At 47.8% G+C, this 15,192-nt stretch overlaps 1 protein-coding gene across 1 annotated transcript in view; it reads left to right on the top strand.

Moving 5' to 3' along the window:
- The window catches only part of pm20d1 (peptidase M20 domain containing 1), a 63,172-nt gene that overhangs the window by 10,497 nt on the left and 37,483 nt on the right, over positions 1-15,192 (top strand). Inside the window, exon 2 of the mRNA XM_033042916.1 lies at positions 9,732-9,964. Within this exon, the coding sequence (XP_032898807.1) occupies positions 9,732-9,964 (233 nt within the window). The remainder of the gene's footprint in view (positions 1-9,731; positions 9,965-15,192) is intronic.

The following is a 15,192-nucleotide window of genomic DNA, read 5'->3' as shown; positions in this document are numbered from 1 at the left end:
TTGCTATGGAGAGGAGACGGTCTCCCACCTCTTTGCAGAGTGTGGATTTGCAAAGAGAGTCTGGAGAAGTATGCAAGGGTCCCCTGGAACGATTTATCCCGAACAGCTCCGTCACAGAGGACTCTGTGATTTAGGGACTGTTCCCAGAGACACATTCAGAGACTGACATCGAGTGCTGCCGGAAGTTTCATCAACTCGGTGAAAGACGCTCTTTGGTCTGCCCGAGCGTTGCTCACCACCCAGCGGAAAGAGATGTCCGTCAGGGAATGTTGCCGACTGGCCCGCTGCAGACTCCAGGAGTATGTGCTGAAGCTCGGTGCAGCCAACGCCAAGGCTCGGTGGGGGAGCACCACAGTCTAGGGTCCTTCCGCTGCTGGACATGGGGGGCACAGTATGGTGGAGACGCCCCTCAAAATAAGGGAAGGTATCCCACGCCAGGGGGCCACATGAGTGGCACGGGTGGGGGACAGACTAGAGAAATGTATAGACTGTATTGAACAATTTGTATAGCCTCCGAAAATGTCGGATGAATTACTTGAATAAAGTCTATTTTGTAATAAATTAAAAAAAACATACAGATCCTTCTCTATTCTATTTTACTTTATCGTAGTTCTGGGTTATATTATGTTGCAATGGGTGGAACTCTGCTGAAATTGAGCAGGAAGAGGAAGTTTCATTGATGAGAATCGTCCAGAATCTTTAATATTGACGCAATGCATGTGAGTTTAAAACCCAGTGGACTTGCTGGCCTGCTGAAATTACCAGAAATTTGCAAAATCGCAAATGGTTTCCTGCAACGTATTACAAATAAAAATGATTCTTGGCAGATGTATGTTGCGGGTTGGTCACCTTTTCAACTTAAAGTCCATGAGGAGCTCCTACTCCAGTCTCAACCTAAAACATCACCCATCGCCAGAGATGCTGCCTGACCCGCTGAGTTACTCCAGCACTTTGGGTCTTTTTGCTCAAGATTCCAAGATGCAAGGCCTGGATAGAGTGGATGTGGAGAGGATGTTTCCACTAGTGGGGGAGTCTAGGAGCAGAGGTCACAGCCTCAGAAGGAGCGGGCGTACTTTTAGGAAGATGAGGAGGAATCCCTTTAGTCAGAGGGTGGTGAATCTGTGGAATTCATTGCCACAGACGGCTGTGGAGGCCAAGTCAATGGGTATTTTAACAGCGGGGTTTGACAGGTTCATAGAAAATAGGTGCAGGAGTAGGCCACTCGGCCCTTCGAGGTAGCACCGCCATTGAATATGATCATGGCCGAACATCCAAAATCAGTACCCCGTTCCTGCTTTTTCCCCATTTCCCTTGATTCCTTTAACACTAAGAGCTAAATCTAGCACTCTCTTGTTTGACTCGGCTGATCCTCACTGCGATTCCAGGCCCAGTTCCACATCCAGAGTCGGAAGAAGGGTCCCGACCCGAAACGTCACCTCTCCCGTGTCGCCCAGAGATGCTGCCAGACCTGCTGAGTTACAAGGGGACTGCAGATGCAGGTTTACCAAAAAAAAAGCCGCAAAGTGCTGGAGTAACTCAGCGGGTCAGGCAGCATCTCTGGAGAACATGAATAGGTGACGTTTCGGGTCGAGACCCTACTTCAGACTGATTCAGAGCTTGGTCCCCTTTTGTGTATTAACCAGCATCTGCAGTCATTTGCTTCGACATTCTTCCCCCATTCCTATTTGTCCTGAAATATTGGCATTGTGTCTAGATCATAATGGAAAATGAGCAATGGTTGGCAACATCGCAACTAACCATCAGCAGTGCTTGGCTCAATGCATCAGTGTATTCGCCCAGAACTACCCAATGTCCCAGTTGCCAATCTCCTTACTCCCCCTCCCATTCCCACACTGACCTTTCTGTCCTGGGCCTCCTCCATTGTCAGAGGGAGGCCCACCGCAAATTGGAGGAACAGCACCTCATATTTGGCTTGGGCAGCTTACACCCCAGCGGTATGAACATTCACTTCTCCAATTTCAGGTAGTCCTTGCATTCTCCCTCTTTCCCCTCCCCTTCCCAGCTCTCCCATAACCTGCTGTCTCTGCCTCTTCCTTTCTTCTTCCCGCCCCCCCCACCCCCAGATCAGTCTGAAGAAGGGTCTCGACCCGAAATGTCACCTATTCCTTCGCTCCATAGATGCTGCCTCACCCGCTGAGTTTCTCCAACATTTTTGTCTACCTTCGATTTTTCCAGCATCTGCAGTTCCTTCTTAAACATGCAGTTCCTTCTCTATTCTCTAATCTATTTTACTCCATCGTAATTCTGGGTTCTATGTTGCAATGGCTTGAACTCTGCTGAAACTGAGCAGGAAGAGGAAGTTTCATTGATACGAATCGTCCAGAATCTTTAATATTAACGCAATGCATGTGAGCTTAAAACCCAGTGGACTTGCTGGCCTGCTGAAATTGCCAGAAATTTGCAAAACCACTTAGACAAATGGTTTCCTGCAACGTATTTCAAATAAAAATGATTCTTGGAAGAAGTAAGTTGCGGGTTGGTCACTTTTTCAACTTAAAGTCAATGAGCTCCGACCCCAGTCTCGACCAGAAGCATCTGATGTCCCAGTTGCCAATCACCATTATCCCCCTCCCATTCCCACACTGACCTTTCTGTCCTGGGCCTCCTCCATTGTCAGAGTGAGTCCCAACGCCAATTGGAGGAACAGCACCTCATATTCCGCTTGGGCAGCTTACAGCCCAGCGGTATGAACATTGACTTCTCTAACTTAACTTAAAGTTACAACAGAGTGAGTGAAATTCTTCCCACGCTTCCACTTGGTGGGGGTCTTCTTTGGGAAAACGGGATGTATTCTCCTGGGTAGTGAAGAGTTTGGGAAACTCTTCAATATTTGGTATAAATATAACTGAGCTTAAGATAACATATTAAAGACTCACTAGACCTCGTCACCGGATCTGCTCAAGGACTTAAATACCGTAGAGCCAAGATGTGAACACTTGACAAGACAAATCTGCTGGAGATGATCAGCCATGATCACATTGAATGGCGGTGCTGGCTCGAAGGGCCGAATGGCCTACTCCTGCACCTATTGTCTATTGTCTAAATCAAGAATCTATCAATCTCCGCCTTAAAATTGTCCATTGACTTGGCCTTCTGTTTAGTTTACCGTGCAGAGATACAGCGCGGAAACAGGCCCGAGCCTGCGCCGGCCAGCGATCACCGCATGCTAACACTACCCTACCCACACTGGGGGCAATTTACAATGACACCAAGCCAATTAACCTGCAAACCTGTACGTCTTTGGAATGTGGGAGAAAACCGGGGGAAACCCACGCTGGTCACAGGGAGAACGTACAAACTCCGTACCGACAGCACCCGTGGTCAGGATCGAACCCGGGCCTTTGGCGCTGTGAGGCCTTCTCCCCATAACCCCCGACACCCGTACTAGTCAAGGATCTATCAATCTCCACCTTAAAAATATCCATTGACTTGGCCTCCACAGTCGTCTGTGACAATGAACTCCACTGATTCAGCAGCCGCTGACTAAAGGGCCTGTGTCCTTGGGACACTAATTACACGGCCTCGTGGTCGCGTTGAGGCGTACGGGCATCATATGGCCGCGCGGGGCCGGTCCCACTGAGAAGCGCGGAGGGGTATGTCGTTTTTTTGTATTTTTGTAAAGCAATGGGTGACGTTTCGGGTCGAGACCCTTCTTTCAAACTGAAGGAGAGTCTCGACACGAAACGTCACCCATTCCTTCTCTCCAGGGATGCTGCCGGTCCCGCTGAGATACTCCTGCATTTTGCATCCATCTTCAAATGACGTCACGCCCTCCAGACGGCAGTGCGGGCGCATGAAATTGCGCGCTTCAACGCGACCACGAGGTCACGTAATTAGCGTGCTAAGGACACGTAAGCGGGACAGGGGCTTAAAGCAGTTCCTCCTCATCACCTTGTTGTAAGGGTACGTCCTTCTATTCTGAGGCTATGGTCATAATCATAACCAAATTCCACTGATCGGGCAGCCAGGTCAGTAATCCTTGCTTCCCCTCTCTCTCCGCCCCTCCCCCACCCTAGTCATCGTCCTAGCTTCAATCCATCTCGTTGAGTCTCATTGTTCGTAACTCATTTTCATCTAGCACCCAGCTAACAAAGGCCTGTCTCCTTTATCAGCGTAACTTTTGTTGCATATCTTTCATTCATTTGATCTATATCTCTCTACACTACCATCTATATCAAGGGATATGGGGGGAAAGCAAGAACGGGGTACTGATTTTAGATGTTTAAGAAGGAACTGCAGATGCTGGAAAATTGAAGGTAGACAAAAATGCTGGAGGAACTCAGCGGGTGAGGCAGCATCTATGGAGCGAAGGAGATAGGCGACGTTTCGGGTCGAAACCCTTCTAGTCTGAATCATATTGAATGATCCAGACTATTGACATCATATTGAAGGGCCGAATGGCCCACTCCTGCACCTAGTTTGCTATGTTCTATGCTTTCTAAAACTCTCGTTTCCCTCTCCACCCACTCTCGGGCAGAAGAAGGATCTCGACCCGCAACGTCACCTATTCCTTTTCTCCAGAGATGCCGTCTGATGCTCTGAGTTACTCCAGCTTTTTGGTGTCTTTATCTATGGATAGAGGACGTTTCGGGTCAAGACCCACTTCAGACTGATGCGGCGCTTTTTGTCCTCTTGTGTATTGAGCAGCATCAGCTGTTCTATTCTAGAACATTCTTCCCTATTAGCCCTGAAATATTGACATTGTGTCTAGATCTTAATGGAGGACCATCAATTCCCGGGATGACGGGACTGTCGTATGTTGATAGAATGGAGCGGCTGGGCTTGTACACTCTGGAGTTTAGAAGGATGAGAGGGTATCTTATTGAAATGTTTAAGATGATTAAGGGTTGGACACACCAGAGGCAGGAAACATGGTCCCGATGTTCGGAGAGTTCAGAACCAGGGGCCACAGTTTAAGAATAAGGGGATCAAGGAAAGAGCATTCACGTCGCGGCCCAGTTTCCACCAATGTTTCCGCCACCACGCACAAGAAGCGACAAGACAGACACCATTGTATGCAGATGTCGAGACGTGTGTTCAGCTCCTAACCTTGTGTGTGGACTCGATAAGAAGAGTTTAAGAATAAGGGGAAAGCCATTTAGAACGGAGATGAGGAAAAACTTTTTCACACAGAAAGTTGTGAGTCTGTGGAATTCAGAGGGCGGTGGAGGCCAATTCTCTGGAGGCTTTCAAGAGGGAGTTAGATAGAGCTCTTAAAGATAGCGGAGTCAGGGGATATGGGGAGAAGGCAGGAACGGGGTACTGATTGTGGTTGATCAGCCATGATCACAGTAAAAGGCGGTGCTGGCTCGAAGGGCCGAATGGCCTATTCCTGCGTCTATTGTCTATTGTCTATTGTCTATTGCCTTCAGTGTCGTTATTTTGTTTTATGACCACATCTCATGTTTATTTAGTAATCGTAAAACGTTGTGTTCAAAGCAGCGACCTGTTCCAGCTCGCATTCATTGCGTTGATTCTGAACTTGAATCGAATGCTTATCTCCGCCTTTGAAGTCGGATAAAACACAGAGGGAAATATCCCACTATGTCCGGTAATTCATCCACAGTAGCCGCAGGCTATTCCCATCAGGAATTTGTTTCCATTGATATTTCATTAATTATTAACCTCCTCTTCAGATAAAGTCTTCTTAAGGAGCACTCAGGAACATGAAATGTTAACTGATTTTTCTTTCCGAAGATGCTTTGGGAACGGATCTGTTTAAGAAAGAACTGCAGATGCTGGAAAAATCGAAGGTAGACAAAAATGCTGGAGAAACTCAGCGGGTGAGGCAGCATCTATGGAGCGAAGGAATAGGCGACGTTTCGGGTCCAGTCTGAAGGAGGGTCTCGATCGACCCGAAACGTCGCCCATTCCTTCTCTCCAGAGATGCTGCCTCACCCGCTGAGTTTCTCCAGCATTTTTGTCTATCTTCTGACCACGGGTGCTGCCTGCACTGAGTTTGTACGTTCCCCCCGTGACATTTCACCGGGATCTCCAGTTTCCTCCCACACTCCAAAGACTTGTAGGTTTGTAGGTTAATTGGCTTGGTGTAATTGTAAATTGTCCCTAGTGTGTGTAGGATAGCGTAAGTGTGCGGGGATCGCTGGTGGGCATGGACTCGGTGAGCTGAAGGGCCTGTTTCCGCATTTAATCTCTGTATCTCCAAACTAAACTAAACATTTGAAGCGAAATGTGTTCATGTAATCATCCACTGTCTTTCTGCCGACTGGTTAGCACGCAACAGAAGCATTTCACTGCCCCTCGGTTCACGTGACAATAAACTAGATTAACGTAAACTAACACAGCCGGAAGTTCCCGGTTCGAAGTCATTCCAAATCTGGGAACTATGTTTAGAAAAAATCTGTTTAGAATAGACTTGTCCTTGTGTTGTGAGATTGGTCCGGGGGGATCTCCAACTGTTTCTCATGAGGACACAAAGCATTTCTCGCAGTCACTTTAACTGTCTCTGTCTCTGTCTCTGTCTCTGCACTGTCTGGGCCAACAGTTTAAATATATAGCCGAGATAAAAAAAAGGGAAGGAACTCGATTTAAATGTTATCAAAAGACCAGGTCCAACTACAAGAGGCAGCTGCACTGGTGCCACGAGTGGTTGCAGATTCTTTGCAGTAAATTAAAGAGGGGCAAAATTTAACCTGTTCAGTGCCACCCAGCCGACGATAGTTTAAAAGGCCTGTCCCATGAGCATGAGACTCCATGCGGCAAGCGCGACCTAACCAGAAGTGGGGGCCGCGCGGAGGTCGAGTGAGTGACATGAAGTGCGCGCGGGAAGCTCGCGCGTGACGTACGGCGTTGAGGCGGTGCGGCAGGCAGGCCGTTGCAGGCATTTTTGAACACGGTCAGTTTCTCGGGACCAGCTCCGCACAACTCCATACGGCTCCGGCGATCGAAGTGGGACCGGCCCCGCGAGGCCGTACGGCTCAAGCGACCACGTTAGGTCGCGCTTGCCGCATGGAGGCACATGCTCGTGGGACAGGCCCTTAACGGCCACAGTTTAAGAATAAGGGGTAAGCCATTTAGAGCGGAGATGAGGAAACACTTTTTCACACAGAGAGTTGTGAGTCTGTGGAATTCTCTGCCTCAGGGGGTGGTTCTCTTGATACTTTCAAGAGAGAGCTAGATCGGGCACTTAAAGATAGCAGAGTCAGGGGATATGGGGTGAAAGCAGGAACGGGGTACTGATTTGGGGATGATCAACCATTGATTCAAGATTCAAGAGAGTTTATAGTCATGTGTCCCAGATAGGACAATGAAATTCTTGCTTTGCTTCAGCACAACAGAATATAGAAGGCATTAATTAATTGAATGGCGGTGCTGGCTCGAAGGGCCGAATGGCCTACTCCTGCGCCTATTTTCTATTGTCTATTGTCTATTGTCTGCAAACTAAAGTAAACCCATTGTGCTGGAATGGGCTTAACTTCAGATCTGTTTAATGTTTTTGTATTGTTGTAGTTATGGTTACACCCATTTCTTTATATGAATCATTAATGCCTTGGGCAGCCCATGTTATAATCCTACACCGCACAAACAATATGTAGAATATTACCACATGACAAGTGGAGATATGATCTTGAAGGGAAATCCTGGTTTAGTCTGCCGTGTGTAAACAGGCCAACATTTCCAAACCATTTTCTGGTTCGAAGGGCCGAACGGCCTTCTCCTGCCCCTAGTGTCTATTGTCTGTACTCGGGTTATGGCTAATAGTGAAAAAAATAAATGTTGTCGGAAGGAACTGCAGCTGCTGGTTTTAATCGAAGATAGACACAAAATGCTGGAGTAACTCAGCGGGACAGGTAGCATCTCTGGAGAGAAGGAATGGGTGGCGTCTCGACCCAAAACGTCACCCATTTCCTTTTCTCCAGAAATGCTGCCTGACCCGTTGAGTTACTTACGTACTTTGGGCCTCTCCAAAGTTTAAAGGAGATGTGCGGGGCCAATTTTTTACACAGTGGTGGGTGGTGGGTGCCTGGAACGCGCTGCCTGGGGTGGAGGTTGAAGCAGACACGATGGTGAGATGGAAGAGACCTTTGGTTGGGTACATGGATATGGAGGGATTATGGATCTCGTACAGGTAGATAAGGGATGGTCTTGGCATTATGTTCGACACATACATTGTGGGCTGAAGGGCCTGTTCTGGTGCTGTCTGTTCTATGTTCCTGAATGCAGCTGATAAATAGTGGAAAGTGTGCACTAACCCCTCCTAGGTTTCATGCGATGAAATAATGATGAATGTACGAGGATTCTTAGAATAGAGGGGAGGACATTTAAGACTGGGGTGAGAAAAAACGTTTTCACCCAGAGAGTTGTGAATTTATGGAGTTCCCTGCCACAGAGGGCAGTGGAGGCCAAGTCAGTGGATGCATTTAAGAGAGAGATAGATAGAGCTCTAGGGGCTAGTGGAGTCAAGGAATATGGGGAGAAGGCAGGCACGGGTTATTGATAGGGGACGATCAGCCATGATCACAATGAATGGCGGTGCTGGCTCGAAGGGTCAAATGGCCTCCTCCTGCACCTATTTTCTATGTTTCTATGTAACAAAATGACCAAACCAATGCCCCCAAGTCTATGTAGTTCCGACTGCCTGAGGAAGGATCTCGACCCGAAACGTCACCTATCCATGTTCTCCACAGATGCTGCCTGACCCGCTGAGTTACTCCAGCACTCTGTGAAACGTCACCTATCCATGTTCTCCACAGATGCTGCTGCACCCGCTGAGTTACTCCAGCACTCTGTGAAACGTCACCTATCCATGTTCTCCATAGATGCTGCTGCACCCGCTGAGTTACTCCAGCACTCTGTGAAACGTCACCTATCCATGTTCCCCACAGATGCTGCCTGACCCGCAGAGTTACTCCAGCACTCTGTGAAACGTCACCTATCCATGTTCTCCACAGATGCTGCCTGACCTGCTGAGTTACTCCAGCACTCTGTGAAACGTCACCTATCCATGTTCTCCACAGATGCTGCCTGACCCGCTGAGTTACTCCAGCACTCTGTGAAACGTCACCTATCCACGTTCTCCACAGATGCTGCCTGACCCGCTGAGTTACTCCAGCACTCTGTGAAACGTCACCTATCCATGTTCTCCATAGATGCTGCCTGACCTGCTGAGTTACTCCAGCACTCTGTGAAACGTCATCTATCCATGTTCTCCACAGATGCTGCCTGACCGGCTGAGTTACTCCAGCACTCTGTGAAACGTCACCTATCCATGTTCCCCACAGATGCTGCCTGACCCGCTGAGTTATGGTGCAGCAGCAGCTATGGAGCTAAGGAAATAGGCAACGTTTCGGGCCGAAACCCTTCTGGAAATAGGCAACGTTTCGGGCCGAAACCCTTCCGGGTTTCGGCCCGAAACGTTGCCTATTTCCTTAGCTCCATTGATGCTGCTGTACCCGCTGAGTTACTCCAGCACTCTGTGAAACGTCACCTATCCATGTTCCCCAGAGATACTGCCTGACCCGCTGAGTTACTCCAGCACTCTGTGAAACGTCACCTATCCATGTTCCCCACAGATGCTGCCTGACCCGCTGAGTTACTCCAGCACTCTGTGTCCCTATCCACGATGTATCTGCAAACTAAACAGAACTAGTGCACTTGGGTGGCTGAGGGTGGGCAGGGAGTGAATGGGCCGAAGGGCCAGTTTGTATGCCATGCCTCTCTACTGACTCCGTTTCCCTGTGTCCTTGCAGCTTTCCCAGCCGTGTTTTCCTCGAGTGTGGTGCAGCACGAGACCGTTGCCAACTACAGCCACCTGTTCACCGTCCGTGGGTCAAACAGCTCCCTGCAGCCCTACCTACTGACGGCCCACCTGGACGTTGTTCCTGCCGTCGCTGGAGAGTGGGAGGTCCCGCCGTTCTCTGCGGAGGAGCGCGGCGGCTTCATATACGGACGGGGAACCTTGGACGACAAGCTATCTGTCATGGTATTGTGCCCGAACACTTTGCCTTCTCTTCCTTAAACCAGCTTGGGTGTGGGGGCCTTTACCTTGATCGATGGGCAGCAGCTCTGGAGAGAAGGAATGGGTGACGTCTCGGAGTTGAGACCCTTCTTCAGACTGAGAGTCAGGGGAGAGGGAAACACGGAGATATGGAAGGAATATATAATCAAATAAGTCTCTTTATAGATAGATGGAGGGATAGAGGGATAGATAGATAGAGGGATAAATAGATAGAGGGATAGATAGACAGATAGAGAGATAGATAGAGGGATGGATGGATAGATGGATAGATGGATAGATGGATAGATGGATGGAGGGATAGATGGATGGAGGGATGGATGGATGGATGGATGGAGGGATGGATGGATGGATGGATGGATGGATGGATGGATGGATGGAGGGATGGAGGGATGGAGGGATAGAGGGATAGAGGGATAGAGGGATAGAGGGATAGAGGGATAGAGGGATAGAGGGATAGAGGGATAGAGGGATAGAGGGATAGAGAAAGCTGGAGTAACTCAACAGGTGAGGCAGCATCTCTGGAGAGAAAGAATGGGTGACATTTCGGGTCGAGGCTCTTCAAAGATAGATCAGCCCTGAGTAGGGCAGAGTGGACTCGAAGGGTCGTGACCCGAAACGTCGCCCATTCCTTCTCTCCAGAGATGCTGCCTCACCCGCTGAGTTACTCCAGCATTTTGTGTCTACCTTCGATTTAAACCAGCATCTGCAGGGAGAGGGAGAGAGAGAGAGAGAGAGAGACATATACACACTGAACATTTTGCTGTATATTACGAGTTTTACAGAGTATTATGTTTCCATGTTTGTTGAGCTGCTACAAGTAATAATCTCATTGTTATCGGGACAGATGGCAATGACATACTTTTGACTCGCCACTGTAAATGAAAGTTATTGTCAACATAGGCAGCACAAGGCCAGATATTTCTAGTGCTTCTATTAATCCGGCAGAATGCTGTGTCATCGGTTTATCCGCGGGGCAGAATCTACCGCGACTCGTCAGTTGCTTTGTGAGTGATTGTGCACCGTTCAGTGGAGACAGGAACCGAAGATAAACACAAAAAGCTGGAGTAACTCAGCGGGACAGGCAGCATCTCTGGAGAGAAGGAACGGGTGACGGCGAAGAAGGGTCTCGACCAGAAACGTCGCCCATTCTTTCCCTCCAGTAATGCTGCCTGTCCCGCTGAGTTACTCCAGCATTTTGTGCCTAGCAAAGACAGGCTGGTGTTCTTCTTCTTCTTCTGTCGTATGTCTTTTAGACCTGCAGCTCGGTTGAGGCGAGCCAGGCCAACGTGTCATCGTCCAGGTCAATCAGACCTCGTTCACCATTCGGTGGCTGGTGTTTGGGGCAACTGGTGACTATGTTGGGTCCCCACACTCGCAGGAGGCGCTCGCTGTCCACGAGGCCCCACCTCTTCATCGCTACTCCACAGACTGGTGTAATAGAGCAGCTTCTTTCACCCTTGAGTCTTCATTTTTATCACAAAATTTCATTCACCCTCCACTAAATTTTCTTATGATTTTTGGTAATTTTCGTCTTATTCTTCCTTGTGTATAATTTTATATATAATTTATTTTGTCACATATGAGCAAAAAACATTAATTAACTCATTTCTTAAGTGTTTATTTTATTCAACTTTTTGATCATCCTAAAAATATGTAAAGAAAAACTAGACAACAGACAATAGGTGCAGGAGTAGGCCATTCGGCCCTTCGAGCCTGCACCGCCATTCAATGTGATCATGGCTGATCAACCCCACTCAGTATCCCGTTCCTGCCTTCTCCCTAATCCCCTGACTCCGCTATTTTTAAGAGCCCTATCTAGCTCTCTCTTGAAATCATCCAGAGAACCGGCCTGCACCGCCCTCTGAGGCAGAGAATTCCACAGACTCACCACTCTCTGGGAGAAGTTTAATTAACTAGGCATTAGGAGTTTAATTAAGTAGGAATTAAAACTAAGTTTAATTACAACTGGAGTTGGAAGAGCATTCTATTAGAAAAAAAAAACATTCCAAGGTCTAAACACTGGGCTTCAGCCCCATCCTACCCTTTCAGGCTTTGATTACTGCAGTTTTTTTCTTGGAAAACGTGCTAAAAAAACCATGGAGTATGTGATTTAATATTATTAGTATCCAACTAATATATCTATATTTAACTCTCCCCGACGAAAGCTCACAATGCCACCAAATATCAACTTCCCTTATTTGGTATATTTCACACAGAGAGTGGTGAATCTGTAGAATTCTCTGCCACAGAGGGTAGTTGAGGCCACAGTTCATTGGCTATATTTACGAGGGAGTTAGATGTGGCCCTTGTGGCTAAAGGGATCAGGGTGTATGGAGAGAAGGCAGGTACGGGATACTGAGTTGGATGATCAGACATGATCATATTGAATGGCGGTGCAGGCTCGAAGGGCCGAATGGCCTACTCCTGCACCTATTTTCTATGTATCTATGTTTCTCTCCAGAAGCCGGCTCTGGAGAGAATCCAGATATATAAAAAAAAGTTGCACATGTATACTGACATGTATACGAAACATGCATGCTCAAAACATCATCACAACATTCTCTGCTGTTCAGTACTGAACATCTGGCACTCTCCCCCACCCTCCCAGCTAGGAGTGACAACAAAAATTAAGAATAGAAAAATGATTAGAATAATTATATAGTTATATTAGAATAATATCTATAATAGCAAAGGTAGGAGAAACCCAGCGGGCTGTGCAGCATCTATGGAGCAAAGGAATAGGTCGAGACCTTTAAGATCTGCCCCGGTAGATCGCGGGTACTGACCTCCCCAACATCAAAGGGATCTACAAGAGACGCCGTCCCAAAAAGGCAGCCAGCATCATCTAGGACCCTCACAACCCTGGCCACTTCACTCCGCCACCGGGAAGAAGGTTCAGGAGTCTGGCAACCGTGACCTTCAGAGCAACAACCATCAGGCTCTTGAACACAGACAATAATCTACATTTCCTTGATCACTGTCTACTTTGATGTCGTTTTCACACCTTACCCTTCCATATCTCTAGTTTCTCTCTCCGCTGACTCTCTGACTGAAGAAGGGTCTCGACCCTTCATCTATGGAGCGAAGGAATGGGTGAGAAATTTTCGAGTTACTGCCCATTCCTTCGCTCCATAGATGCTGCCTGTCCCGCTGAGTTACTCCAGCATTTTGTGTGTATCTTCGGTGTAAACCAGCATCTGCAGTTCCTTCCCTCACAAGCTCTTGAACCATACAGACATCAACTAAAGTATGAACGACAAACTCTACTGATTGCACGACAGACTTTGGGCTTTTTGGAATAATATTGGGATTGATAATTGGTTATTTTTAGTTTGTTCTGCTGTCTATGAGTAGTGTGGCGACAGGCCTGTGATGTTGCTGCAAGGAAGAATTGTATTGTCCCGTTTATGGGACAAATGACACTTAAACACTCTTGAGCCCCCTTCCCTTGATCATTGTTGTTTTTTGCACATCTTTCATTCATTTGTTCGTCTGTATATCTCGTTTCCCTTCACCCTAACTCTCAGTCTGACGAAGGGTCTCGACCCGAAACGTCACCCATTCCTTCCCTCCAGAGATTCTGCCCGTCCTGCTGAGTTACTCCAGCACTTTGTGTCTATCCTCGGTGTAAACCAGCATCTGCAGCTCCTTCCTGCTTGGCTCTGAGTTGATTATTTTCGCCGGCTTAGTGAGAGTGTTTTGGAACAATGGCAACGTAAACAGTGAATAACTCGAAAATTGCTTAATTCACGAAGCAAATGCCATCCAAGTTTCCTATTTTCTTTAAAAGGGGATTTGGCATCCAACAGGAGGAATCGAGGACATTTAAAATCTGCTGAGCTTAGAGCTCGTGGCTCATGTGGGAATGAATAACAAATTATTCTATGCCACTACATTTCTTGTACGAGAAATGTTGCTGTTCATTAACATGTGGATTATAGCGTGGGATTTAATTGCCAGAACATTCATTATTATGGGCAGCACGGAGGCGAAGGGATAGAGTTACTGCCTCACAGCGACGGAGACCGGGGTTCGATCCTGACTACGGGTGCTGCCTGTTTAAGAAGGATTTGATTATAGGAGCAGGGAGGTTCTACTGCAGTTATACAGGGTCTTGGTGAGACCACACCTGGAGTATTGTGTACAGTTTTGGTGGATCTAGCCAGTCTGAGGAAAGACATTCTTGCCATAGAGGGAGTACAGAGAAGGTTCACCAGACTGATTCCTGGGATGGCAGGACTTTCATATGAAGAAAGACTGGATAGATTCGGCTTGTACTCGTTAGAATTTAGAAGATTGAGGGGGGGATCTTATAGAAACTTACAAAATTCTTAAGGGGTTGGACAGGCGAGATGCAGGAAGATTGTTCCCGATGTTGGGGAAGTCCAGGACAAGGGGTCACAGCTTAAGGATAAATGGGAAATGTTTTAGGACTGAGATGAGAAAAATATTTTTCACACAGAGAGTGGTGAATCTGTGGAATTCTCTGCCACAGAAGGTAGTTGAGGCCACAGTTCATTGGCTATATTTAAGAGGGAGTTAGATGTGGCCCTTGTGGCTAAAGGGATCAGGGGGTATGGAGAGGAGGCAGGTACAGGATACTGAGTTGGATGATCAGCCATGATCATATTGAATGGCGGTGCAGGCTCGAAGGGCCGAATGGCCTACTCCTGCACCTATTTTCTATGTTTCTATGAACTGCAGATGCTGGAAAATCGAAGGTAGACAAAAGTGCTGGAGAAACATCAGCGGGTGCAGCAGCATCTATGGAGCGAAGGAAATAGGCAACGTTTCGTCTCGAAACGTTGCCTATTTCCTTCGCTCCATAGATGCTGCTGCACCCGCTGAGTTTCTCCAGCACTTTTGTCTGCGGGTGCTGGCTGTTGTACAAACACATGCACTCTCCCTGTGACCGCGTGGGTTTTCTCCGGGTGCTCCGGTTTTCTGACACACTCCAAGGGCCCACAGGCTGCTCGGTTGTAATCAGGCATTGTCTTTCCGCTGACTGGATCAGCGCGCAACAAAACCTTTTCACTGTACCTCGGTACACGTGACAATAAACTAAACTCAAACTAAACTCGTGAGTGTGTCGGTTAGTTTGCTTCGGTGAAACTGCAAATTGACCCTAGTGTGTAAGACAATGTCGTGTACGAGATCGCTGGTCGGCGCGGACCCGGTGGGCCCAGGGGCCT

This window comes from Amblyraja radiata, chromosome 24 (assembly GCF_010909765.2).
Source record: "Amblyraja radiata isolate CabotCenter1 chromosome 24, sAmbRad1.1.pri, whole genome shotgun sequence".
Lineage (NCBI taxonomy): Eukaryota > Metazoa > Chordata > Chondrichthyes > Rajiformes > Rajidae > Amblyraja > Amblyraja radiata.
The sequence above is the reverse complement of the archived record's forward strand: the minus strand, read 5'-3'. Positions and strand labels throughout refer to the sequence as shown.